At 36.2% G+C, this 25,828-nt stretch overlaps 1 protein-coding gene across 7 annotated transcripts in view; it reads left to right on the forward strand.

Moving 5' to 3' along the window:
- Window positions 1–25,828, forward strand: part of MYOM1 (myomesin 1) — a 79,164-nt gene that overhangs the window by 1,007 nt on the left and 52,329 nt on the right. For 4 of the 7 annotated variants that reach the window (XM_034429533.3, XM_034429537.3, XM_034429535.3 and 1 more), the window contains exons 1-6: window positions 1,555–1,750; window positions 3,543–3,966; window positions 10,839–10,961; window positions 15,247–15,460; window positions 17,337–17,494; window positions 24,803–24,895. In XM_034429533.3, coding sequence (XP_034285424.1) covers window positions 3,581–3,966; window positions 10,839–10,961; window positions 15,247–15,460; window positions 17,337–17,494; window positions 24,803–24,895 — 974 coding nt within the window. In that variant the 5' untranslated portion in view covers window positions 1,555–1,750; window positions 3,543–3,580. Of the gene's footprint in view, window positions 1–1,554; window positions 1,751–3,542; window positions 3,967–10,838; window positions 10,962–15,246; window positions 15,461–17,336; window positions 17,495–24,802; window positions 24,896–25,828 lie in introns of those variants that run through there. The other 3 variants (XM_034429534.3, XM_087890482.1, XM_087890483.1) reach the window with 1 other exon arrangement.

A 25,828-nucleotide genomic window follows, 5' to 3' on the forward strand; every position in this document is an offset into this window, starting at 1 on the left:
GACACTCGCAGTGTCCCGGTGTCATGTGATCCCCTTTTGCGACCTTCTGATGAGCAAAGTTCATGGGAAAGCCAGATTCACTTAACAACCATGTTTCTAACTTGACAACTGCAATGGTTCACTTAACAAATGTGACAAGAAAGGTCACAGAATAGGGGCAAAACTCACTTAACAAATTTCTCAGCAACCTAAGTTTTGGACTCAGTTGTGGTCATAAGTTGAGGACCACCTGTAGTTATCACTGCAGCATAGTGCCCTGACATATTTAATCAGATAGTTAAACTCAGTAATGATGATGATGATCACAATTACAATACTACTTCAATGTATCTGTCTTTCAGAGGATGTGTCAGAGCTGAAATTTGCTTAATTACAAATAAACTGGCCAACCTTTGATTTAAGGCTCCTAATTTGTTGAAGGAAGGACTCATTGGAGAAGAACCTAATGCTGGGAAAGATTGAGGGCAAAAGAAGAAGGGGATGACAGAGAACGAGGTGGCTGGATGGAGTCACTGAAGCAGTAGGCGTGAGCTTAAATGAATTCCAGAGGATGGTAGAGGACAGGAAGGCTTGGAGGAACGTTGTGCATGGGGTCGTGATGGGTCGGACACGACATCGCAACTAACAACAACAATTTGTTTTTATTCCTAAATAAGTTTGACCCTATGTTCTTAATTTGGAACCTTATCTTAATAGATACTGTGAATCTCAGCTTTCAAACTGAAAAAAAAAATTTAAAATGCTAGGAAGGGCTTTGTTTTAGCCCTGTTCTGTAAGCCACTGCCTTTGCCCCATCACTGAAGTTACCATTTCTGCCCTACTGCATAATACCAAGCAGTGGTCCTTTTGTTCTCCTTCTTGTGCTGACCAACTTTTCCTCCAACCAACTAATAGTAGAATGCCAAAACCAGGAGGCAGCCAATTCTCCACTTCCATCCCTGCTCTTCTCTGTGCAGGCTTAGCTGTATACAGTAAGGGATGGAGAAAGAAAAAGTGATGGGAAAAGGGAAAAAAAAACAAAAACCCAAGATGACTGTTAGAGCTGCTCATCTGTTTGGCTGGCAGGAATTGGGGAAACCAAAGCACATCTTGGTTTCGGCAAGGAAGGGAGGAGGGAACCCACTCTGTCAACTTGAGGAAGCACTGCAAAAACAATGATCACAGCAGCTTCCCTTGTGCACATGTCAAATCGATTTAACTTCAGAGTTAATTGGTTTTGCTCTCTGAGACAACTAGGAACCCCGCAACTTTGTGAAAACACAGTTTCCCAACATTGCATGGGAAAGGCGATGGACATATTTGTCACCAATTGATTTAGCTTAAATCGAATTCTATTCTCAAGGGATGGTATTAGTGCCACCACATTTCTAAATCAGATTTATTCATTTATTTTTAAAAAGTAGCACAACCATATTTACATCATTTCTAAGCTGTCAGAAAGGATTTAGTTATGATTTGGAGACAGAAAAGTTGTAGCTTAAAGCTGCTGTCATCATATATTTGCAGAAAGATTGTGAGCGTCCTAGCTCCCTCTTTGCTATTGCTATTTTTAACAGCCTTCGCAGCCTTAAAAGGTTGCGAGTGTTGCTTTCACATTCCAGTGACTGCTGGCATTATTTTTGTTCTGGACTTAGGAGTCCATCCTCAACACAGGTCCTGTCTTCCACTTTGCTAGACTGATATTTAATTGGATTTCTCTCTTCCTCTCATTCATCCACATACAAAATTGAAATACTGAACCTGGCTTCTGGTAAGTTTACATAAATATTGCTGAAAAGTATTTGCTTTGTATGTTAAATTGTGGACAAAATGCCACTTTTTCCTTCATTTCTCATTCTTGCATAGATAATTGTTACCTTTGCGCAATTATTATGAGTTCAGCAGTAGCCTGGGAAATTTCTGGTAATTGTGGTAACTGACCAAAGGAATCTTAAAGCTAAATAATAGAAAATCTTAGTATTTTACTAACTTATCTATTAAAATCTTTCAAATATTTTTCATATTTGATGCAATGGCTAAAATAAAAAGATTAGCTGAGCAACAAGTATCCTCTACGCTTGGATTTGTGTGATGAGAACTTATTTTGTGTGTTTTTTTTTCAGATTATCGAAGTGCTAATATTCTTTTGCACAGAGATTTCAGTGTACTTTTCAAATGCATTTTACTTTCATCCATTCAAATATAAGATGTTTTATAATATCTTGTTAGCACTGATATTTTCTACCTATGTTCTGGTGAATGTAACTATGTCAACCAGTAGTTGTTTCTTTATTGAAAAAAATCACTCTTTTTTTAAAAAAAAATAATTTTACTAAACTAAAGTTAACAACATAGATAATAAATTCATCTAATACATAAAAGACTGGTGAAAGAGATATCTCAACATTTTCCCTAAAAAATTAAAGACAGTAGGGTAAAGAAACTCCCAAAAATGTATGTTTCACAAACCAGGATTAATATAAGAAAAGGACCCATATTGCCACCCCAGAAAGAACAGCAGAGCATCTTCATAAGGCCTTCTTCCAACTGGATAGGTTTATAATCAGAGAAGCTGTTCCTTGGATAGTTTCTATTGTTTAAAGAATTAGATTATCAGTATTTGGGGTTATTGTTGTTTTTTTGCCATATATGCAAAATTAACTTAATGTCTATTAAATTGCACAAAGATATTTTGAAATTCTTTCTCACAAGCCTGTTATATATTGTAAAACTGATGGCAACGTGTAGAGTGAATAGTGTTTTTAAGCAATGGCCCACAAGCAGGAAAGACTGAGAAAATGAAGGTCAAGAGGTTTAAAAATGTATGGGATGATATTTTATACGTGACTCTTGAACAAAATTATAATTGTGTAACTCTTTAGCTCCAGACGCCAATGAATAAGAAAAGACTATTAGTTTCCATTCTGGATTAATACTCATAAAAGAGAACCAACAGGTACAAAAATAATAAATAAAATCATACTTAGAATGTTGAATATTTTAAAATGTAAACTCTCCCTATATTAGGATTTAGAACAATTACAGATTCCCATCCTCTGCTTCTTTGCTGTGCAAGAGCTATTAACTGAAAAACTTATTTTTATGGGAGCTGCTTTTTTATGTTATGCTTTGATTTAGTAGAATTTAATAGGATTTAATAGGATTTTACATTACATTAAATGGATATTTGGTTTTATTTTTAACCAGTATCCATTCAGTTTTTCTCACAGAAACACATTCAGATTTCAGAATCTGCATTTTTTTAAAAATATGCCAGTAGTCATAAATATGATGTAAAAAGTATTTTTCTTGTAACTGGAATTCTTAAAACATTATTTGTGCACATTCTAAGTTTGATTTATATCCCTGTGAATATTTTGTTCCTAAAATTTGATATTGTATAATATTGTTAGTGTTTTTTATGTTATATCTTGGTGGCAGATTTTTATTTTTTTTGATAAATTCATGGAGAAATACTCATTTGATGGTTTTTCTATTTTTACAAAAACATAAAACATATTGTATGAGTTGAGTATAATGACTAACTAGTTACCTTTTTTCAGTTTATCCAAAGTGTGAATTGGATTAGGAGAAATCCAAAATGTCTTTACCATTCTATCAGAGGCACCATCAGCATTTCGACCGAGCTTATCGTCACAAAGAACTAGAATCCACACTAAGTCAATATCAGAAAGAAGAAAAGCGCAAATCTGCCATTTATACACATGGCTCTACTGCCTACAGTCACAGAGGTGCATCAGCCTACCGTCAGGAATCAGCTTTTTCTGACCAAAAGTCTACAGAAGCCAGCCAAGAATTAATAGAAGCTCATGCCCACAAATCTGCAGCTCACAGTAAACGATCTTCAGCTTACAGTCTAGGATCTGAGTTGGTCAGTAAGAAAGCTGAAGCATATCATCATGGATCTGAATTGTTGAATAAGAAAGCTGAAGCATATCGTCTTGGATACGACACATACAGTCTCGGGTAGAGTAAAATACAATTTTATGTAGTATGGTAACTTCCCATCCATTTTCATTTCCTGGGTATCAAATTTTGTGATCATAAATATTTTTTTGAGACAGCCAGCTTTCTCAGATTACCGTTTTACAAAATGTTTTTGTATATTTGGCTTGTAAACCGATTTATGTGCTATGTTGTACACTACAACAGATGTCATATTATCAGAATCAGAAACCAATCTGTTGATACCGTGTTTCCCCGAAAATAGGACATGTCCCGAAAATAAGGCCAAGCCTGATTTTTGGGGTGGGCCTAAATATTCGGCCTCTCCCCAAAATAAGCCCCCCCCTCACACACACACGCACACACAGGTCCCTCACCCCCCCAACCCTCCCAAGGCAGCCATATCCCTGCAAACTCCTGCACCCCCTCCCCTTTCGCCGCCCGTGGTACCGACCATAGAACTCGAGAGCCTGCTCCTGCACCATGGTGGCAGCCCGCCCGCTCTCGCTCCCACACCCAGGCACCACATCTACATAGCCTGCACTACCAAGCGCCCACCACAGCAGCCCCAGCACAAGCATCGCCACCCTGGGGCTTCCTTCACAGGACGGCCACCGGCAGCCAAGCTCAGCCATGGGCAAGGAGCTTTGGCCATGGCTGGGCCGGCTGATATGTGTCTGTCGGCACTGCCCTCAGCACGACTGTCTGGCATCTCGCTGCCAGGTGCCTGGAAAGAGTAAACTGGACCTGTGGGCTCATCGGTGAACGCTCCAGTCAGTCAGCACTTGGGCAATTGGAGCAAAGAGGAGCAGGAGGGAAGGGGAGGCCTCATGCCACCATCACGATAGAGTAGGAAGCACACTCCCAGAGCAGCCACTTCCCTGGCTGGGGTTTGGAAGCCGCAGAGACAGAGTTTGGGAGAGAGAAAGAAAGACTTCTGCTGCTTCTGCTGCTTTTGGCTGCATGCAAGGAAAGCAGAAGTCTTTCTTTCTCTCGCTCAAACTCTGCCTCTGCAGCTTCCAAACCCCAGCCAGGGCAGCGGTGACTCTGGGAGTGTGCTTCCTGCTCTAGGGTGATGGCTGGAGCTGGACCCTGCAGGTGGAGCTGGCCCAGGCCGTGGCTTCCACGGGGGTGCTGGTGGTGGGCACTGGCGGCATTGGCTATGAGCTCAAGGACCTGGTGCTCACTGGCTTTGCCCACATCGACATGGTGAGGCCTGTGAGGTGCGCAAGCGGGGGGTGGAGACAGGCAGTCACGCAGCTTGGTGCTTTTGCGGCACTCGCGTTCTACACACACACCCCGTGGGAGGGGAGGGGCTTGATAGCGGTGCGCAAAGGAAGCCTCTCTCTGCCGGACTCCCGACTATGAGTGCGCAGGCCGCCCAGGCCTCCTGCACCGCCAAAATAATAAGATCCCCCAATAATAAGGCCAAGCCCTTATTTCGGGGTTCAAAAGAAAATAAGACTCTCTTATTTTCGGGGAAACACGGAAGCACTTTAACCAGTTATGTAGTTTGTGGGTTTGACTGAGGAAATGGAGAAACATTACTCAAAATCTTCTTAGCCATTTCCCCCTCATTCAGAGCATTCAGCACAGCTGCTTTTCTGTCTATGGAAAGAAAGGTTATACATCTTCCTCTGGGTGGAAAAGTAATTTAATCAATTATTTGATTATAAATAAAATAGCTGGAGGGGAAATTTTCTACTTAGTGCTTCTGCTGTGTTCTAGCTCCTAATTCCACTGCTGGTTTTCTGGAGGAGAAAAGTATTACAGGAATGTTGCATATACTTGTTATGTTATGCATATTTTGGCTTTGAATTCGTAAGATTTAACATATTTATTCTATAATGCTATAGTCAAAGAATTAAAGTTAATTCATCTATTGGTGTTGCCAAATAAACATAAATAAAAAGAACCCATTTAACTTAATTACTGTTTGAATTATAGTGTTTGAATTATATCAGCTGTCAGTGACTACAGTAGTCTTATTCGAAGATAAAGAAAGACAAATTATTTTTTACCATTACTTAAGTTCATACTTTATTCTGATAATTTCATGTTGAAATCCAATACAGTAAGGAAATTCAGTGCAATTTCTCAGCAGATTCAAAAGAAAATGATGTTTTTTTCTGAAGTGGTTAATTTATTAGATGGATTTAGGCTTATGGGCGAGCCCAGTATCAACCTGTATAATAGATTATTGGTACTGCTAAACATATCATTACATTCATTATTTTACTGACTGTATTATTTCAGCTTCAGAAAACAGTTTTAATGGTAGATGTCCAAACATCAACTGGATTATTTAATAGCAAGATTATGTAGTGAGTGTCAGGATTCCCTTTCAACCCTGAAGCCATTTTGGAGCATCTTCAGGGCTGCCAGTGAGAAGGATAAGAAGATAAATTCCTTACTTGAAGTCCAACAATTATAATTCGGTCTTACTGTCTTTTATTTCTAAACTTTTTTATCATCTTTTAGAACTGTTTCTTTTCTTCTGTAATATAAAAATTAATTTAAAAAGTGTTAGTTTTTGGTTGTTAGTAATTTCTTGATCATATGGCCAAATATTACAATATTTCTGTACTTTGGCCAGAGGGGAAAGCCCAGTTTAGCAGACTGAATGTAACTTGAAAAAGTTCCTTTTGGCACATCTTGAACTATGTCTTAGTCATCAGCTGAGATGTAGAGAAAGAGGTGTGGGGGGAATTTAGACATTTGATTCCTAATTAGTTTGTCCTGAAGGCTTAGAAGCAGTTTACGTTCTTCAGCTGCCTCATGGTGAATGTTTTAAATTGCTTGACTTGATAGATTTTATAATGTGGTGAGTAGCTGATGAGTAAAGCAATGGCTTTTAACATTTAGAGGCCTGTGGCCCCATTTGAAGGCTTATCTTGTAGGAGTAAGTCATCTGTTAGTATTACAAGTGTGCTGCCATTGCTTTCTGGCTTGTCCAAAAGTAGCTGTCATGGAAAAGGGTCCCAAAAGATGATCTCCAAGAAGTTTAGTGCAAGACAGGTTGGCGTTAAGCAGTGGCGGGTTTCAAAAATTTTTACTACTGGTTTTGTGGGTGTGGCTTGGTGGGCATGGCATGGCTTGGTGGGTGTGGCTTGGTGGGCGTGGCATGGGAAGGATATTGTAAAATCTCCATTCCCACCCCACTCCAGGGGAAGGATACTGTAAAATCTCCATTCCCTCCCCAATCCAGGGGAAGGTTACTGTAAAATCCCCATTTCCTCCTGATCAGCTGAGACTCAGGAGGCAGAGAATAGATGGGGCGGGGCCAGTCAGAATTTTTACTACCGGTTCTCTGAACTACTCAAAATTTCTGCTCTGGCGTGGAGGCTGTTTCCCCTCCAAAATATCTCCTAAAATAACAAATTTTGCCAAATATATATTTAATAGAAAGAGGCTCAGCACAAAGAGGAAAATAACCCTCAGGATAAGCTACATAAAGAGGACTAAGTGTGCTTAGACTTCAAAAGCCTTATTTGCCTTGTTAAAGTGCAATCAAATAATAATACATTAATTAAATTAAATGTCCAATGATAATAGCTCTAAGTGCCTTTCCAGACTTCTGAGCTAACTTTTAGGAGTAACAGGATCCTCTCCATCCCACTTCTTAAAATATATATATATATTTGGCTTATCCAGATATAGTATACTATTCCTTTCCTTAGAATGTTTACAGTCCCAGCGATTTCCCAATCCTAGAAAGATTATGGTTAGCTGGAAGACAATTCTTTGCTCACTATTAAAATCAATGGGACTTTCTATTTCTTAGTAAGATTAACTGTAAGTTAGGAATCTCAATTAAAATATAATACATAAGATACATGTAAAAATCTCCTTCCCCAAATCACAGTGGATCCATAATTTTTGAAAAATTATGTTATAAACTAATGAAAAACATAAACATTTGTTATATTGTGATAAATTGAATAGGGCTTAAGGACCTATTTGTCTCCTGTTTTACTGCTGAAGATGGATAGGGCTACTTATCAGGAAATTTATGAAAATAATAATACCTTATATCTCGATTATTACGGATGAAAAACCTATTGTTTCTCAATTTTCAAAAGCAGATTTCAAACACTTATTCATCAGCTAAGGATGTGCAACTAAGGTTCTTTAAAATAATATTTCCCCGTGGAAGTATGTTTCATTGTTCTCTCATTTCAAGGAGAACTGTTTTATAACCTTTGTATAGCTTTCATAGATGTATTTTTCCAGCCCAAACATAGTTCTTTCAAGTAAATACCTGATTTTCAGGGATTGACAAGAGTGGTACCATTTTTTCTTTGTCTGGAAAAAACATTTTTTTAAACAGCTTTAAAATAGTTTCACTTTCATGCTTCTCCTCTGAAGAAATGTTGGTTAGACTGCATACAGTGATGAAGATGTAACATTACATTTAACTAGGGCATCCTTGAAAAATTAGGACTTCTTGGTAAATATATTTCAGTAATTTTCTCTATTTACCTGTGGAAAGTATAATTTCCTTTATAATTAGAACTATAAAAATGGATAGCTCAGCAGACTAATGCATTGTAATTTAACTCCAGCTGTCTGCAATTAGTAAGTTCAAATCTTGCCAGGCTCAAGGTTGACTCAGCCTTCCATCCTTTCTAAGGTAGGTAAATTGAGGGCCCAGTTTGTGGGAGCAATAAGCTGACTTTGTAAAAATATACAAAAGTATGAAGGCTATTGCTTAATGCATGGTAAGCCGCCCTGAGTCTCCGGAGAAGGGCGGCATATAAATCAAATTTTTAAAAAAAATATTACAGTGATTGTAATTACCCAACAGAAGCTTGGGTAGAGACAGATTGGGAACTAAAATATAAATATGAACAATGGATGGTTTTCACTACAAACAAATGCAAGCTTGAGTCAGTGGTATACTTTAATTTTTTGTCTTCAGAAACAGTGGAAATTAAAGAACATTATAAATAACTTGGTTACATCCAATTTATCAGTATACTGTGCATTTATGATTTTACCTCTGTAGTGCAAAATAATTAATTCATTAAAAAATTAGCTTTGTATTTTTAAGACTCTATACTTCTTTTAGCACTGGCACTAGCACTTAGTGCTTTACAGCCCTCTCTAAGCAGTTACGGAGTCTGCATATTGCCTCCAACAATCTAGGTCCTCATTTTACCGATCTCAGAAGAATGGAAGGCTGAGTCAATCTTTAGCACCTCAGAATTGAACTCCTGGAGTGAGCAGTGAGTTAGCCTGCAGTACTGCATTCTAACTGCCCCACCACAGCTCTGCTTTGAGTATTTCCACATCAGTATTGCAAATTAAACTATGTAGATTATCTGTAGAGTGGGCATTCCATCTGTGATGCTTTAATGAAAGGGAAGTATTGCAATATAATATAAAGAATTGGAATCATGTCCCTAGATACTTTAATATGAATATATTATAAGCATTGCTTATTACAGTGTATACCAAGTATCTATCAAACCATTAATAAACTTTTAAAAAGAGGGCAGAAGATCTATGCTTGGCCATCATTTCTCCCCAATGATGCCAAACTGTGTACCAAACTGTGCTTTGGTACAGAAATGGCACCTAGAATTTACTCATGCAAATTATTTGTGTTTTATATATTTTTACATATTTTTTTCTTGTAAGTTTATTTTGAGTGTCTCTTAAGAAATAATTCAAGACACATCTATGCTCAGACCTGGTTTTATGCTGAGAAAACACTGGTGCAGGGCATCAAAATTAGGAGGTACAATGCTACCCCTCCTTCTGAATCATTATAAAAATAAAAAAAAAATGTATTGGCAGAAGATGTCCTGGGGCCCATATAAGCTGATCCTATCTACAATATCACTGGTTTTATTTTAAGAACAGTATAATCTATGATAGTCTTCACTTCTACTGATCCTAAAATGTTGAGACTAGGTTGCAAGGAATATCATTTAACCATTACCTTCCTCCAAGTCTTCACACAAGTCCTGCACTAGAAACAACACTTCCCTGCCCAACTCCATGGAAAAAAAGAAATAGAATAAATTGCTTGCACACTCCCTTTTCTGTTTTACTATATGCCTCCCAAATTAGGCATTTATGTAGTTTGCTTCTCATTTATTAGTATCAGCTTGAGGCAAGAATTCACATTTGATTGCTACAAGAAATGTCTTAGTGCTTTTGAATACATCAATAAATTATGTGTCAGAGAAAGGCACAAAAAATAGGTGGCATATAGAAATGTGGGTAAAAAATGAATAACAGTGAATTCAGTAAGTAGGATGGACAGAACACTCCATACAGTGTTAATATAGTAGTTGCATAAAATCCAGGAGTGAAATCTAAAATTTTTCCCTACCGTTTCTGTGGACATGGCTTGGGAAGGCTATTGCAAAATCTCCATTCCCACCCCACTCCAGGGGAAGGATACTGCAAAATTCCCATCCCCCCCCCTCTGGGGCCAGCCAGAGGTGGTATTTGCCGGTTCTCCGAACTACTCAAAATTTCCACTACTGGTTCTCCAGAACCTGTCAGAACCTGCTGCATTTCACCCCTGATAAAATCTGAGCTACAAAAGTCCAGACTTGTAAACGAGAGCAAAAACAAAGCAAAACTGTAATCTAGTTATCAGGAATTTTGACGCTCATATACTATAAAAGAAATATAAAAATAAAATAAAATAAAGAAGAACACTGAATTCCATGAGATATTTCTGAGCTCAAGATTATTTTCATGTTTTATAGCTACCTGGAAAAAACAACCTGGACATAGGACTAAAATATATATTGCTGAATTAAAGACTATCAATACCTCCTGACATCCTACTTCCATTATGTTCAACTTGCATTACAGTAGATAATATTAAGAAAGATGTCTTTAAAAATCTAATAACATGACATTTCTTTCAGAGGTCTGGCAGAAGATCATACTCTTAAGTTGAGTCCTAAAGCAAAGAGAGCCAAACAAAGTTTATTGTCAGATGAAAAAGAAAACACCATTATTGAGTATGTTGTCCCTGTATTCAGTGGAAGGTATGTGTCTTTACTGCTGTTTTGTGAATGGGACAAAAAAATGATTGAGATAAAGAGTAATTTTTTTTTATAGTTTTATAATGGCTTCAATGCTAATTTTAATCATATAAATACATTCCTAATGAGTCTTTCTATTGCACATAAAAGTGCACAAATGGTGAGGTTGATTAAAAATATATTCTGCCTGACATTAGCCATCAATAGTGCAGTTCTATCTATGTTTCCTCTAAAGTTTTGAGTCCTTATCCTTAAAAAATCTGCTTACTCATATGTGGTATTTCAATTATGAATGAATAATTGAAAAGCAAGAGAATCAATAACAGAGAGAAAACAGAAAGATAAACTGAACTAAATACTTAATGCTGTCTTTTAAGTATCTCACTGTTTTGCATTTTCTGTGACATTTTTAATAGAAAAATTGAGTCCTCTGTCATTATAAACATATTAGAATAGGGGTGTCAAATTCAACTTCATTGAGGGCTGCATCAGGGTTGTGTTTGACCTTGGGGGGCCAGGGGGCATGGCCAGGAGGCGTGGGGGTGGTGGGCAGAACTCATGTGGTGGCCAAGTGCTAAGGCAGAACTTCCCTGAGACCCTCCTCACTCTCATTATTATTATTTTTTAAAAATTTGATTTATATGCCGCCCTTCTCCGGAGACTCAGGGCGGCTTACCATGCATTAAGCAATAGCCTTCATACTTTTGTATATTTATACAAAGTCAGCTTATTGCCCCACAAACTGGGTCCTCATTTTATCTACCTTAGAAAGGATGGAAGGCTGAGTCAACCTTGAGCCTGGTGAGATTCGAACTTACAGTAATTGCAGACAGCTGGTGTTAATCACAATGCTTTTAGTCTGCTGAGCCACCAGGCCCAGCATATACCCTTCCTTCCTTCCTTCCTTCCTTCCTTCCTTCCTTCCTTCCTTCCTTCCTTTTTCTCTTTCTCCTTTTTCCTTCCCTCTTCATTATCCTTTCTTCTTCCTTTCCTTCTTTCCTTATTTTTCTTTCCTTGGTCTCTTCCCATCTTTCTTTCTTTTTCTTTTTCTTTTTCTTTCCCTCTCTCCTTTCCTGTCCCTTCTTGCATGCTCAAATGCAAAAGGGGAAACATTTCTCCTTTTTTTTCTTTTTAGTTTGTTTTGATAGGCTTCCCGCAGCCCTCTGCCAATGAAAACAGACCTTGGGGGGCTGCATGTGGCCCCCCTGTACCCTGTTTTTGGCTGCAATGGCCTCCTGCAGCCCTCTGCCAGCCTTGAGTTTGACATCCTTGTATTAGAAGATATATTTGAGTTCTAATGTATTTGAATTTGAATTTAAGACTTTTTACACAGAATATTGATGGGTCTGAAATTTACAGAAGAGGCTATGTTTTCAACAGAAATTGATACTGAAATCCTGAATTCTTTAATAAGCAATATGATCAGATTTTCATTGTTTTATAATGACATTTTCAAGAAAAAGGTTATTCTTAAAATGATGCAGATAGCCAAGAATTCTAATATAGGTCAGAAAAGAGTAGTCTTCTGTTTATTCAGTTATGTTAAATCAGTATATTCATTATAATTCAAGAAAAGCTGTCTTTCACTTTTTCATACATGCCACACACAAATACTGTATTCCTGTCTCATTTGTTCTAATTTTTTATTGTATATAATTGAATAAGAATCTATTACAATAGTATCCAAGACTGTTGGAACAAAAAACAATTATTTAATGTTTAGAGCTACCAGAACAACTAACAGGTTTTTCAAAATTATTTAAATTTGTTCAGTACATATTGTTGGAAATAGGGAAATAGTTTTTAAAACTTTCAATGTTTGTTTTCTGTATACTGTCAGCATAATTTTTTCAACAATTATCTGACAATGTGATTTCAGTCTGGATATATTTGTTGCTGTTTCTAAAGTATTTTTAAATTTAGAGAATTTACTTTAAAACTTAGCATATAAAACAAATAGGAAGAGCCTGTAGTACAGTGGACTAAAGCACTGTTATTAACATCTGCTGCTTGCAGTTACTGCAAGTTCAAATCTCACCAGGCTCAAGGTTGACTCAGCCTTCTATCCTTTCAAAGGTAGGTGAAATGAGGACCCAGATTGTGGGGGCAATAAGATAACTTTGTATAAATATATAAAAGTATATAAGAGCCTTGGTAGTACAGGGGTTTAAGGCACCCTGTTATTAAGCTGGTTATTAAGACCAGCTGCCTGCAGTTACTGCAGGGTTCGAATCTCGCCAAGGCTCAAGGTTGACTCAGCCTTCCATCCTTTCTAAGGTAGGTAAATTGAGGACCCAGTTGTGGGGGCAATAAGCTGACTTTGTATAAATATACAAAAGGATGAAGGCTATTGCTGAGCACATTGTATGTCGCCCCAGAGAAGGGCGGCATATAAATCAAATTTAAAAATAATAATAATAATAATAATAATAATAATAATAATAATAATAATAATAATAATAATAATAAAAAGTATGAAGGCTATTGCTTAACGCATTGTAAGCCGCCCTGAGTCTCCGGAGAAGGGGATAAATTAAAGCAAAAAATAAAAATAAAACAAATATGGTAATATATAACTTTGTTGTCTTGTCAATTTAGTCTCTGCCAGTCTTTTGTAAAGGGATAAAAGGTTAATTTTATTCAGAATAAGTCTAACCATTCTTTGGGCCAGAAAGTATTGGACTAGTGATACCACTGCCACCTATTAATTATCTGAAATATACAACTCAGATTCATGTTATACTTGTAAACCATATCCAAATTATTAATTAGATCAGTCTGCATCTTTCCATCTATGAGATAATTGTTAGAGACAAGCCATGTAATTAAAAAAAAATCAAATTCCCTTTAGGGAGCTGATAGTTTGTATTGATTGCTGACCAACTGATAAAGATAGATTTGGATGTAAAATAATTGGATTCCAAAACTAATTTAGGAATATTCTAATAGAATGCTCTGATGCAAGACCTCCACTTTGGACTGCTGACTTGTACACCCTTGGCTTGCATTCAGTGCCACAAAACATGTTTTAGAAAGTTTTGCATTTTGGACATGATTTAAAAATAATCCTTAGCATAAATTAGTCAAATTTATGAATTCTGATTTCTACTTATTTTCACTGCAATTATTTTCCCACTCTTATGGCTAGATTATTAACATTTCAAAATTAATAATATTTGATATGTATTTTGATTTGTTGGTGTTCTGAAGGAAACCTTTTCCAAACTAATGAGCTTCAGAGATATTTTGGATTTAACTGTACATAATCCCAAACTAAGCCAAGAATTACTGAATGTCATCATCTAAAATATAACTATTACTATGCTAATATTCCAAAGTCATCTGATTAGTCATCTGATTTTATATGTAAATCTGCCATTCTACACTCTGGCTAAAGTTTAAAATCTTTAAGAATTGCATTCAGGATCAGCCTAAACATTTGGCACTTCATCTCAAGAATGCTTTCTGTACCTCTTCTAATTGCTCAATGTTTGAATTAATGTTCAGAATGATATGGATAGCCATTTCATACCTTTTATATTCAGATTTATATTCAGAGTGAGTATATGTGTTAACTATATAGCGATAAATTATGTGGATTTGACCATAATACTCACATGCACTTCAATGAACTGGCATTTATGTTAAATATATTGATAAAGTATGAAAAGAATACAACATTGGATATACAGATGACTATGTAATTTTGCTTTATAGTCAATAACTGCTTTATAGTCAATAACTGCAGCACTGAAAAGCTAAGTAAATAGCCCATTATTGTTGCCTTTTCCAATGCCAGGTGCTAGCTTTCTAAACAACTGTTTGCTGCATTCAAAATGTAGTCTTCATTACGATTTATATTGTGGAAGTATACTACTTTGATACTGAAATATGTGTATACCAGATGTAATATTTTTAAAAAGAATCAAGCTAGTTTGATATACAGTAGATTTCCATAACATTGGCATCTTGTAAAAGTATTGATATCTTTTCATATTTACCTTTATTTTCTTAAGCTAAAGAGACAATAAGATGATAACTAATATTTTTCAAGAAAATCATGAAAAACTGCTTCTCCACCCCACAGCGTATTATGCAGAAAATTGGGCTAAAATTTGTGTCATCCACAACTTTCATTCCTAAATCTTATATCTACAGCACAAATTAGGAAAAACTGATATATTCAGTTTTGATATATTCAGTGGACTATATTTAACTTATTATGTTAAGATTAACATAAAATGGCTTGTTTTCTAATATGCAATGGGTTTTTTTTTAATTATTGCAGAGAAAACTATATTAGTGGAATTACAGATAGAGAAGAAGAAAGAATTAAGGAAAGCGCTGCTTATATTGCCAGAAGGAATCTTTTTGCTACTGGGGAAGGAATCACTGCAACCAAAAAGAAAATTTCCTCTTCTATAGAAGAAGAACACCATGAGAAAAAATCAAGAAAAGTAGCAATACGGGAGACAGCTGAAAAATTGGCTTTAAAGAAAACGGTATTAAATTACTCATTCATTAATGATGTGAGGCTTTGTTGTTATTTACTGCTGTTAAAAATATCAAAATATAGGACATGGTTACAAAGGTAAGCCATTATTAATTATTATGTTTCTGTTTGATTTCAAGTGGGGGAAAAAAAACATAATTTCTGAACCATTAAGACTTAAATATTTGGTAGGATTCAATATCTAAATATGAAATGTTATAAAATAGATTTTTCAAGTATTGTTCCTGTATCTCTACGGATAAAAATGATAGAATTATAGGTCTATAAGGATTGGGCAGAGTATGAATCCTATCTGTTCCCTCTGAGAAAAACTCCAGCATCTTTCTTGGCGCCTGCTGAAGGGCAAGAATTTAGAAGGATCAGTTTCCCATCCCCAGTACTCTCTTTGTTTAAATAAAAGGAATTCCCTCCTGTTGAAGCCAATAAATATATCAATGCCAGCTCCAGAACTGTTGTAGACTGTTTTTTTTGGCTGGGAATAAGAGTGAGCATACCAAAAGGATTTTGCAACCAGCAGATCTATTGTCCCAACTGGCACGTGCTGTGGCCAATTTCTGACCCTTCTATATTTCACTTCATGTAAGGAAATGCTATGTTGGGAGAAACAAAATTCCAAATTAGATACTAATGTTTCCATAATTTCACATGGAAAAAGTCACATTCTTCTTTTACTTGGCCTCATTGCTTCCTTTAACAGCATGTTTTGCGTGTTGTTCTCATCTTTTTCTTAAGCCAAATTCAAAAATACCTAACCCAAATGCAGAGAGTGAGCAGTGGAGCTATGACTTCAGTCCAGATCATGGCTGAATGGTCATTTCTCTGCTTCTTTCTCTTCCAACCCCTGCAGAGAAAGGGCCTCATTGGCTGATTTGGTGCCACTTCTTCCTTTCAGAAATTGTTTCCTTTTCACTAGTTGCAATTCCATGTGCCTTTTCTGTGCCGTTTCCCAGTTGTTTGCGTACATGGATGCCTTCTCTTCTCACATTATCTCCTTTTGCCCTAATCCAGACTTTTCTCTCCCCCCCCCCCATCCTAACTTTGTCACACAAGATGAAAGCAACAGGAAACAGGTTTCTTTTTCATTCCTACATCTTCCTGCAGATGCACAGAAGCTTTGTAATAAGGAGGAATTGACAGCTTAGCTTCAAAAAGCAAAGCAGCAACTACAGAAGCAGCTTTAATATTCTTTGAAAAATAGAAAAGGAAGCTTTGCTTTCCCTAGACTAGGGAAGAAGGAAAGGATAGAAAATGGATCATGGGCTTCCAGAGTTAAGAATGGTTCATTGTAAACTGTAAACATTGCATTTTAAATGGTAAGCCTTTTTTAAGGGAGATACCAATCAGGAGAGAACATAGCAACCCAATGGCTGCACAGTATAATGATTAGCCACTGGAGGTTGCCAGGCAGCACAGCCATTGGGAGACAAGTCTTCATCTAGATTAGAAAGAAAATACCAAAGACCATCAATTCTGAAGGTTTTAAAACAATAGAAAACATCCATTTGAATCGAAGCTGGAAAACATGGATATGGGAAACATTTGCAATTTCCTGAGACTGGGAGTGGGATGGGGAAGTGGGAGGAAGAGGATGGGGAGAGGGTACCATCTGCTTCTGCACTGAGGAAGTGATGAGCAGTTGATTCTAGGTCTATCTAGAATCTGGAGAAAGCAATAATGTTTTCATTTATCCTGTGGTCATCTTCTTTAAGAAAAAATTACTTAAATGGCACTTTGAAAATTATTGATAATATGTTATTATATTTATGAGATGTTCGAAAAAAATATTTTATATAGTAGTCTACATCAAAGCTAAGGCTAGCATGTCTACAGGATGATTTTTAAGGGTGAAATGTTTGTCCTTACAGTTAACAGAGACACAGGAATTCCACAGAAAGTTAAATGAAGATAGCCTGCTACATGCTCCTGAATTTGTTATCAAACCTCGTTCACACACTGTCTGGGAAAAACAGAATGCCAGGTTGCACTGCACTGTGAGAGGCTGGCCAGAACCTCGTGTTACATGGTATGCTTGTCTGTTTATCAGCATTATAAGTTGATGAAGTAATGCATTTAGAACAGGTTAACATAAAAAGAACGTTTGCTATAAATACTGTATTGAGAAGTAATCAAATTCAACACTTAACGTTGTCTAGTGAATTTTTGCATACTTAAAGTAATTCACACATTATTATATAAATTAAAATATGTTTCATATTTTTACTTTAATTCAGTACTTTAATTCATTTTGGGCTACCTTACTCCTGCTATATTATACCTGCTACATTATATCTTATTCCTGCAGAGGGCTTGAGAATAATGGCTATCATTAAGTGTAGCACAAGTGTAACACAACAAGTAACTTTTGCCTCAACACAACAATTAATTCTAAGTGAGAATGTTTCAAACCACACTTGGAATAATATTTGCATAATTTATCAATTCATGTTTCTATATTGTATGTTTCATTGGTTAAAAGCCATTTAATGGTGACTTACAATTTAAATCTAAAACGAATGATAGGATACATATCTACTCATTTCAAGGGAGGAATCTATATCTATTTATTTTGTGTGTACATACTGGTATTGGCAATCTCATTGAAAAGAGCCAGAGCTTTCAAGTGAGAAAAAAATTTCCAAGTATTAGTGGTTTGAATGAGGAAATTCATGTTTGATATAAATTTATCTGACTGCACTTCTTGAATCAATATGCATACTGAATACATTAACAATTTGATTTTGGCACTACTTGATTTTGTGGCACAATTTGCCAATTAAAAAGCATTTATTTCAGAAAAAGGTGTGTTCCAAATACATTTATATGAAGAAAAGTTTGCAAATCTGACAGTAAAAGGCATTACATTTATATATTTAAAAAGGAATGTGTACAAAAAGGTGATATATTTTTAAAATGAATGCAACTTGATTAAGAAATAGGAAAAAAATCTTTCAAGGTCAGAAATGTGATAACATGATTACTTTGGCATAATGATATCTAACCCAAATAAATATATTGGGCCCATTACTCTTCTGAGTTGTTTTTGACTTGATAGCATGCCTGGAATATAATTTTAGAATGTGAGTGATTTAAAACTGCCTCACTCCAATATTGTTACAGAAGCTACATCCAAGAATTGAATTTACTTTAAATTAAATTAGCAATAAATATATCCATTTAGATGTATTTATGGAATGTGATGCAGTACTTTCCTTTAAATTGTGGTAACACTGAATATTTAAGTGGTCCTATATATTTAATTTGGTCCTATATATCTAGGAATTCAGTGTGATTTGCTATTGACTGAAACATGCAGAGAATTGCATTTTAAGTACTTAGCTATCAGTGGAAAGAATGAGCATCAGACAGGTGTTTGCTTTGGGATATAAAATGAAACCTGATAACTCTTGCTTATCATTTGTTAAGTAGATGTCATTCACATGCTTGAAACAAACAGCACTTGTACACCATGGAGATGTGATAAAAAGTTGTGAATCCTTAGTGTTCTCAGCTGAATAAATGCTTATACTGCATAGTGAATTATGTTACATTCAATCACGTTCTTTTATTAGCTTTACTAGGAAAAATAAGGAAAACCCATATCATTCGGGAGTTCAGCAGTATATTTGAACTGCTAACCCATAAAAAGAATAAATGTGTTGCAGTTCCAAATTAGCAAATGACTTCCCTCTTCTGGAATGAATCATCAGATGCTAAAAGTGTGTGACTTTTATTTCATGTCATAAATAAAATTGTATTCCTTAAAATAAGCTAAAGATGAAGAAGAAACATGTTGGATGCAGTACATGTCAGATGCAGTAACTTCTAAAGTGCCAGAAAAGAAGGGTCCTGGGTTTCCAGAATTGTTCATGATGTAAAATGATTCAGGAAGAAAGAAATCCAAAATTTAAGTCAGATTTTGTGTAGTTGGCTTTAATTTAATATGTAAGTTCATAATTGCAAGTTGCTTCTAGAATTGGTACCTTGCAGAACATTGACAAAAAGTGTCAATTATTACAACTTGGACAATACTGATCCAAATTTCTGCTAAATATGACAGAAGATTTGGTCTTTCAGATAATTTACATTTACATCCATATACCTTAGACCTAAAGGAACATGGTGGCTCAGTGGCTAAGACGCGGAGCTTGTCAATAGAAAGGTCAGCAGTTCAGCAGTTCGAATCCCTAGTGCTGTGTAACGGGGTGAGCTCCCACTTGTCCCAGTTTCTGCCAACCTAGCAGTACAAAAGCAGATAAAAAATGCAAGTAGAAAAATAGGGTCCACCTTTGGTGGGAAGGTAACAGCGTTCCGTGCGCCTTTGGCATTTAGTCATACTGACCACATGACCACAAAGATGTCTTCGGACAGCGTTGATTCTTTGGCTTTGAAATGGAGATGAGCACCGCCCCCTAGAGTCGGGAACAACTAACATATATGTGTGAGGGGAACCTTTACCTTTACCTTAGACCTGAGCAATGATTAGAAATAATGGGAGCTACATCCCCAAAATGTTTGAAGGGCAGTAGAGGGCCTATTTTTCCTGGTATGGGGATGATTTGAAGATCAGGGAAGACCCAGAGTGCTCTGTGAAGGGACTTATTTTTTTAATCATTCACCCCATTTCCGTTCCCCACTCTTGAAATAGCTTTAATGAAATAGAATAATTTACATTAGAAAAAGAGACAGGAAAAGATTACCTTCCTTATATATTCCCAGTTACCAGAGATTATCCTGCTGTTGCTGATTTTCAAAACAAGAAACGATATGAACTTGTAACCACTGATTTCTGAACCATATTCTGCTTGACTAATATTGTGGGAATGTGGTAAACCAGCCTTATTTAAAGAGATAAATTGGACAGAAATGGGGAAAGAGTAGGGAAATATGTATACTATTCTCAATTTCTAAAAAAATGCCAAAGATCTCGAATTACTATAATGTGATTTCATGACATTGGTGATTTGATACTTCTACAATCATAAAAGAATTAACTATAATAGTTGCTTCTTAGAAAACTAATTTAATTTTGAGGTTCTGGGTGCATTTTTGGGGTTTTCATCTTGTGCATCCTATAAAAGTATAATTCTTTTCTTTATTAAAATTATGTGCTCTGGTACATATATAGAAACCTGACATAACTCTTGCATTGTTTTTTAACGGATTGATTTTGATTGTTTGATTATGTAAGTCATTTCTGATTTATCCCTAACCTTTCTTTCAAGTCTCCCAATGATGCCCACATAGCCCGCATAGATCTTTCTTTATGCAGTGCCCGCATAGATCTTTCAAGTCTCCCAATGGTGCCCACATAGCCACCATAACTTTTCTTTTTCTGTATGGCAATATCAGCAAGTAGACAGACACCCCAAAGGCTTTAACCCAGTAGCACCATAAAGACCATTAATACTGCAGAATCCAATCTGACTTGGTCACTGGGACCAAAAGTTTCATCTTCTGAGCTTTCGGACTCATGCTGGAGCCCAACCTCAGCATGAAACTTGGAAGTTTCATCTTCTGGGTTTTCGGACTCATGCTGGAGCCCAGCAAACTTTTCACTAGTGGAGTATTTGCTTTGGACTATTCTGTGTCTGGTATTTATATGGTGTCTGGTTGTGTGTGGCAAGAACTAGAAAGGATGGGCTCCAGCACAAGTCCGAAAGCTCAGAAGACTAAACCTCTGGTCCCAGTGACCGACCCAGACTGGATTCTGCAACATTATCCTAGTATATTCATCTTCATCATTAGTACTCTGAAAGATCCTCAGCTCTTCCTCAGTAGCATGTTGAATGCTATCTGACTTTGGGGTGGGGGGTGTCATCATTTGGCACTTTATTGTCCATCATTCTATATTGTCCATCCAGTGGTTTTCTTAATAAAAATACAGCAAAGTTTACCCTTGCCTTCTTGCATGCAGTACAAATTGATGTCTTTGCCATTGTCTCTAAAGTGATCATCTGCCTCTTCATGTTTCTATATAACTGATTCCCAATATAGGTGCCCGCTTGCTTTAATTGGGCAGCTGGGATGACCTTCATACTTTGGGTGACCCTGCTGGAATGTATAATCTTGGCCTACACTCCTTACATTCTTTGCCTATGTCACCCAGGAACACCCTCCCATTTCATGATAAAGCCACACAGTAGAGCTTGGGTAGTTTTGAATAAAAATATTGATTCTTCTGAAAATTAGTACTCTGTCTTTAAGAACAGCCTGAAGTAAAACATTCTCAAAGTTTCTTATATATGTGAAAGTTGCCAGATCTTGTCTATATAAATGAACAATTCCAGGTCATTTTGTTTATGATCTATGCAATCTATTCAGCGACATTCCCCTGCTTGTTGACCTCTCCAATCCAGTGGTGGGATTCAGCCAGTCGCACCACTTTGGGAGAACCGGTTGTTAACTTTCTGAGCAGTTTGGCAAACTGGTTGTTGGAAAAAATCATTAGGACAGAGAACCGGTGGTTAAATTACTTGAATCCCACCACTGCTCCAACCCCCACCCCCGCCCTCTTTGGAGAAGGAGATATATTCACATATTTAGAGATGAAAAAACAAGACATATAGCTACACTATATTTATACCACAGTGCAGTATCAGGGTAGTTTTTAATTAGGGCTAAAGTAGTTATTGTATAATCATGCTTTCATAAAAGCATCCTGAAAAGCTATAGGTAGCTGAATATTATACAAATCAGTTTATTAAAAAGATTATTTTTGCATTTCAAACATTTCAAATGTACACATATTAATACACATACACAAATGCATATGTAGAGATAGAAAGAAACAGGGGAGGTACAGAGAGGAGTCATTTTCAAGTCTCTATTTGTTGTGGATATTATCTGACCTCACAGTTCCTGAATCTAGTCCAGCCAGTTACTCTGTTCTCTGTCAGTCACATATATTTGTTTAAATTATTAAGGTAATTGTAATTAAGAATGTAATTAAGAACAGATTAAGAACATCTGTTCTGATATTTGTATGCACTGGGTAAATTTCTGTTAATGTAAAAAAAATCACAGGTTCATTCAGTTTAGTATTTTACTATTTAGAATATTCAGAATATTGGACTATTCAGAGTATTCAAAATAACTTTATATCTTTAGTCCAAGTAATTTAGTTCAAGGTCATCTTCAACTTCCTTTTTATCACATAATATAAGCAATAATATAGATATACAAGATTAACAAAGTATTATTATATTGCAAAATAATATGCAGTTGAAAAATGAGGAAATTAAGTTTTGTTGCTGGAAATTGGAGGAAAATGTAGCAGTTTTTTAAAAAATCCGTTAAGCATAGGCTCATTCTTGATTTCAATCACACTTGGCCAATAAATAATTCTATTCTATTCTATTCTATTTTTTTTCCTGTGCATGTGTACTAATTGTTAATATGCTAAGATAAATAATCCTTAAGAGCCCACTGCTTTAGTTCAGTTGTTAACTGAGGTAAAATTTGGTTCCATTTAAATTTAATATAACAAGTGTGTACTGATCTACATTTTCCATGACACAAGCTGTTGAAAGGCAACACCTTTGAATGTGAAGAGACATAGAAGAAATATTTTTTTTGTTATGCCTTTCATTAGACGAGCTAAATATAATAATTTGGAGTCTGATCCAGCTAGATGTCACAGCTGTTTATCAAAAGGAACAATGCTGATCATAGAATAGTACTGCAAATTACATTTTTTGTCATAAACTAAAATTATGGGTTAGAGTATAATCACATAATAATACTGTACAAGTAAATTGTAAGTTAAAATTTAAGAATTTGGGTCATAAAAATTAATTATTGATCTAAAATATATTGGTCCATTGTAATGCTAAACTCCATGGAAAAAATGTAATTATTATTATTATATCTAGAGAAAATGTAGTGATGTAATGAATAAAGAAGAAGAATAGATAAAGAGGGATTTTTTTTTCAAAATTAAAAGTCCATTCCAGCCTTGATTCTTCCCAGATCTGAGCCTCAATTCTTCCAAGGTGTAAGGGATTGCCTCCCCTCCAACTCTGTCCAACTCCCTATTCCCTCTCATCTCTTTTGGCCACCTTGAACCTTCCATTGGCCCCAGAACAGTAGTGGGTTTCAAAATCCATCGCTCCAGTTTGTTCATGGGTGCGTGTGCATGTGCAATACTTCTACGCATGCACAGAAGTGTCTGGGCAGGTAGGCGGAGTCTCCCACGGCCGCCCCTACCGGTTCACCCGATCCGGGACGAACTGGTAGCAACCCACCACTGCCCCAGATGTGGTCTTGGGGCTGCTTGCCATGCTGAGACTTAGAGGCTTCTTGGTGCCAGCCTCATTGGCCCCAGCCGAGTAGCAACCACAGTAGTCCTCTCTACCCTATATCTTGAGACCCCTGCCATCCTGGGCTTCACCACCTCAGCTGACTTCTTGCTCCTAGTGCTGATGAGGTGTGCATGCCCTGGCTGTTCATTAGGCAGATTCTGGCTAGCTGAAGCCATCTTTCCCTGGTCTCACAATGAAACTGCTGGGCACAACCTTGGCAAGAATGTGTCATGCTGCCCACAGCTGCCTTACCAAGGGCCAGACTGGGCATGCTTGGTCAGCAGCAGGAGCAATAAGAAAGCAAAGATCAGCTAGGGCAGCAGGGGCCATGGAGTGCAAGGGACCAAAAGGGCATAGATGGGAATGGAGATAGGCAGGTGGAGGAGCTGAAGCACCCCTTGTGTCATACGTGTGGATGAATTGCCAAGCTCTCAAATTTTGATCACATGACCACTGCACAGCAGTGGTCATAACTTCAAGAACCAGTCATAAGTAACTTCAAATGGTCCCTGTACAAATAATACAGAAACACAAACCAAGATCAGATTTTTTGAAAGAGTTTTACAAAAGAGAATGCAGTAAGGTACATAATTGAATACTTGTTAATTAAGACTTTAAAGTTCAGTAGTACTACCGACAAATGCTTCATATTCCATGCTGATGGAAATATTTGCTGCCATCTTCTGGATATTTTTTTTCCTCAAATGCTTTTCAAAGCTAAAGAAAAACTCAGCAGTTTTACTGAAGTTTGCCATGCCTATTTTATTATTACTACATATTCCTTTCCATAAATATATACAAATGATATGTAATATGAAATCAGATGCGTAAAAGTGTTGCACTTTATGAGTCATTTTTTTCTACCCTGCAATATTCCAGTTAGATATTATCAATCGTTTTATATGTGAACAAGTAATTCAATTTAGTCTCATTTTTCAGTTTTTGCTAAATCTATTTTTTATTAAATTTATATTTTTTCATTTCTTCTTCATGTTTGATGTGTTTATCATAAATCCATTTTTATTTCATAGGTATAAAAACAATGTTCCCATCAATATCCATACTCATCCTGGTAAATATGCAATCGAAAGTCGGTATGGGATGCACTCTTTGGAAATTAACAAGTAAGGGATATAGTATATAGTATATAGTTTTTGTAATCTTTTTCCTTTTTCTTTAGAATTATAGTATATGATAAATCCCTATAATATATGAGTATGTCTTTTGAAGATGATGCTAGTAATATCATACTGGAAGAATCTGTTGAAATAGGAACTAGTGGTTTTTATTTTATTGGGCACCAAAACATCTTATGAAAAGTTATACATATTCTGAAATTGCTTGTAAAAATATAAGACATCCTAAGGCTGATTTGATGTTTTGTATGCCCTTCTTGATCAATTTCTACCAGTGCTGTATTAAGATTATTTATCTAGCATAATTAACATTAATGAATTAATATGTTAGTGTTTATATTGATATATACTTATATAACTTACTGAATTCTAGGCATATAAGAAATTCTAGGTAATTTATAATGGTTTAAATTCATAATTATAATAAAGGTCTCTTTTTTCAAATCTTATCCTTACAAGGAACCTTTAAATCTCTCAATATAATCTGGGTCTTGAACACCACCAAAATATTTTTATATCTTTTCCACCTAAGACCATCTGTCATAAATGGCTCCAACTTGATTTAAGTAGAATTCTGCAATTTCTTATTGAACCAAGTACAAAAACTCATGGTTAACGAGCAAGAGGTCCTGTTGAGCTTTCACAAATTTTAATTTCCCATGACTGCAGGGCACACAAGGAAATCTGCTGGCCCTGCTCAAGCTTCATATTTTGGGATGCTGTTGCTAGAAGAACAAAACGTGTATATGTTTATGGGATGTGTAACCCTGGAAAATATGGGAGGAAGAACTGGATGATTGAAAGCTATCTTGGCCTACTGGGACAATAACAATTTATGAAAGCTACCTGTGCTTTGAATCCCCTAAAAAAGATTTTGTGATTATTTTATTATATTGCATGTAATTGGTTTTTTTAAAAACA

This window comes from Pantherophis guttatus, chromosome 3 (genome assembly GCF_059756535.1).
Source record: "Pantherophis guttatus breed Tessera chromosome 3, ASM5975653v1, whole genome shotgun sequence".
In the NCBI taxonomy this organism is placed as follows: domain Eukaryota; kingdom Metazoa; phylum Chordata; class Lepidosauria; order Squamata; family Colubridae; genus Pantherophis; species Pantherophis guttatus.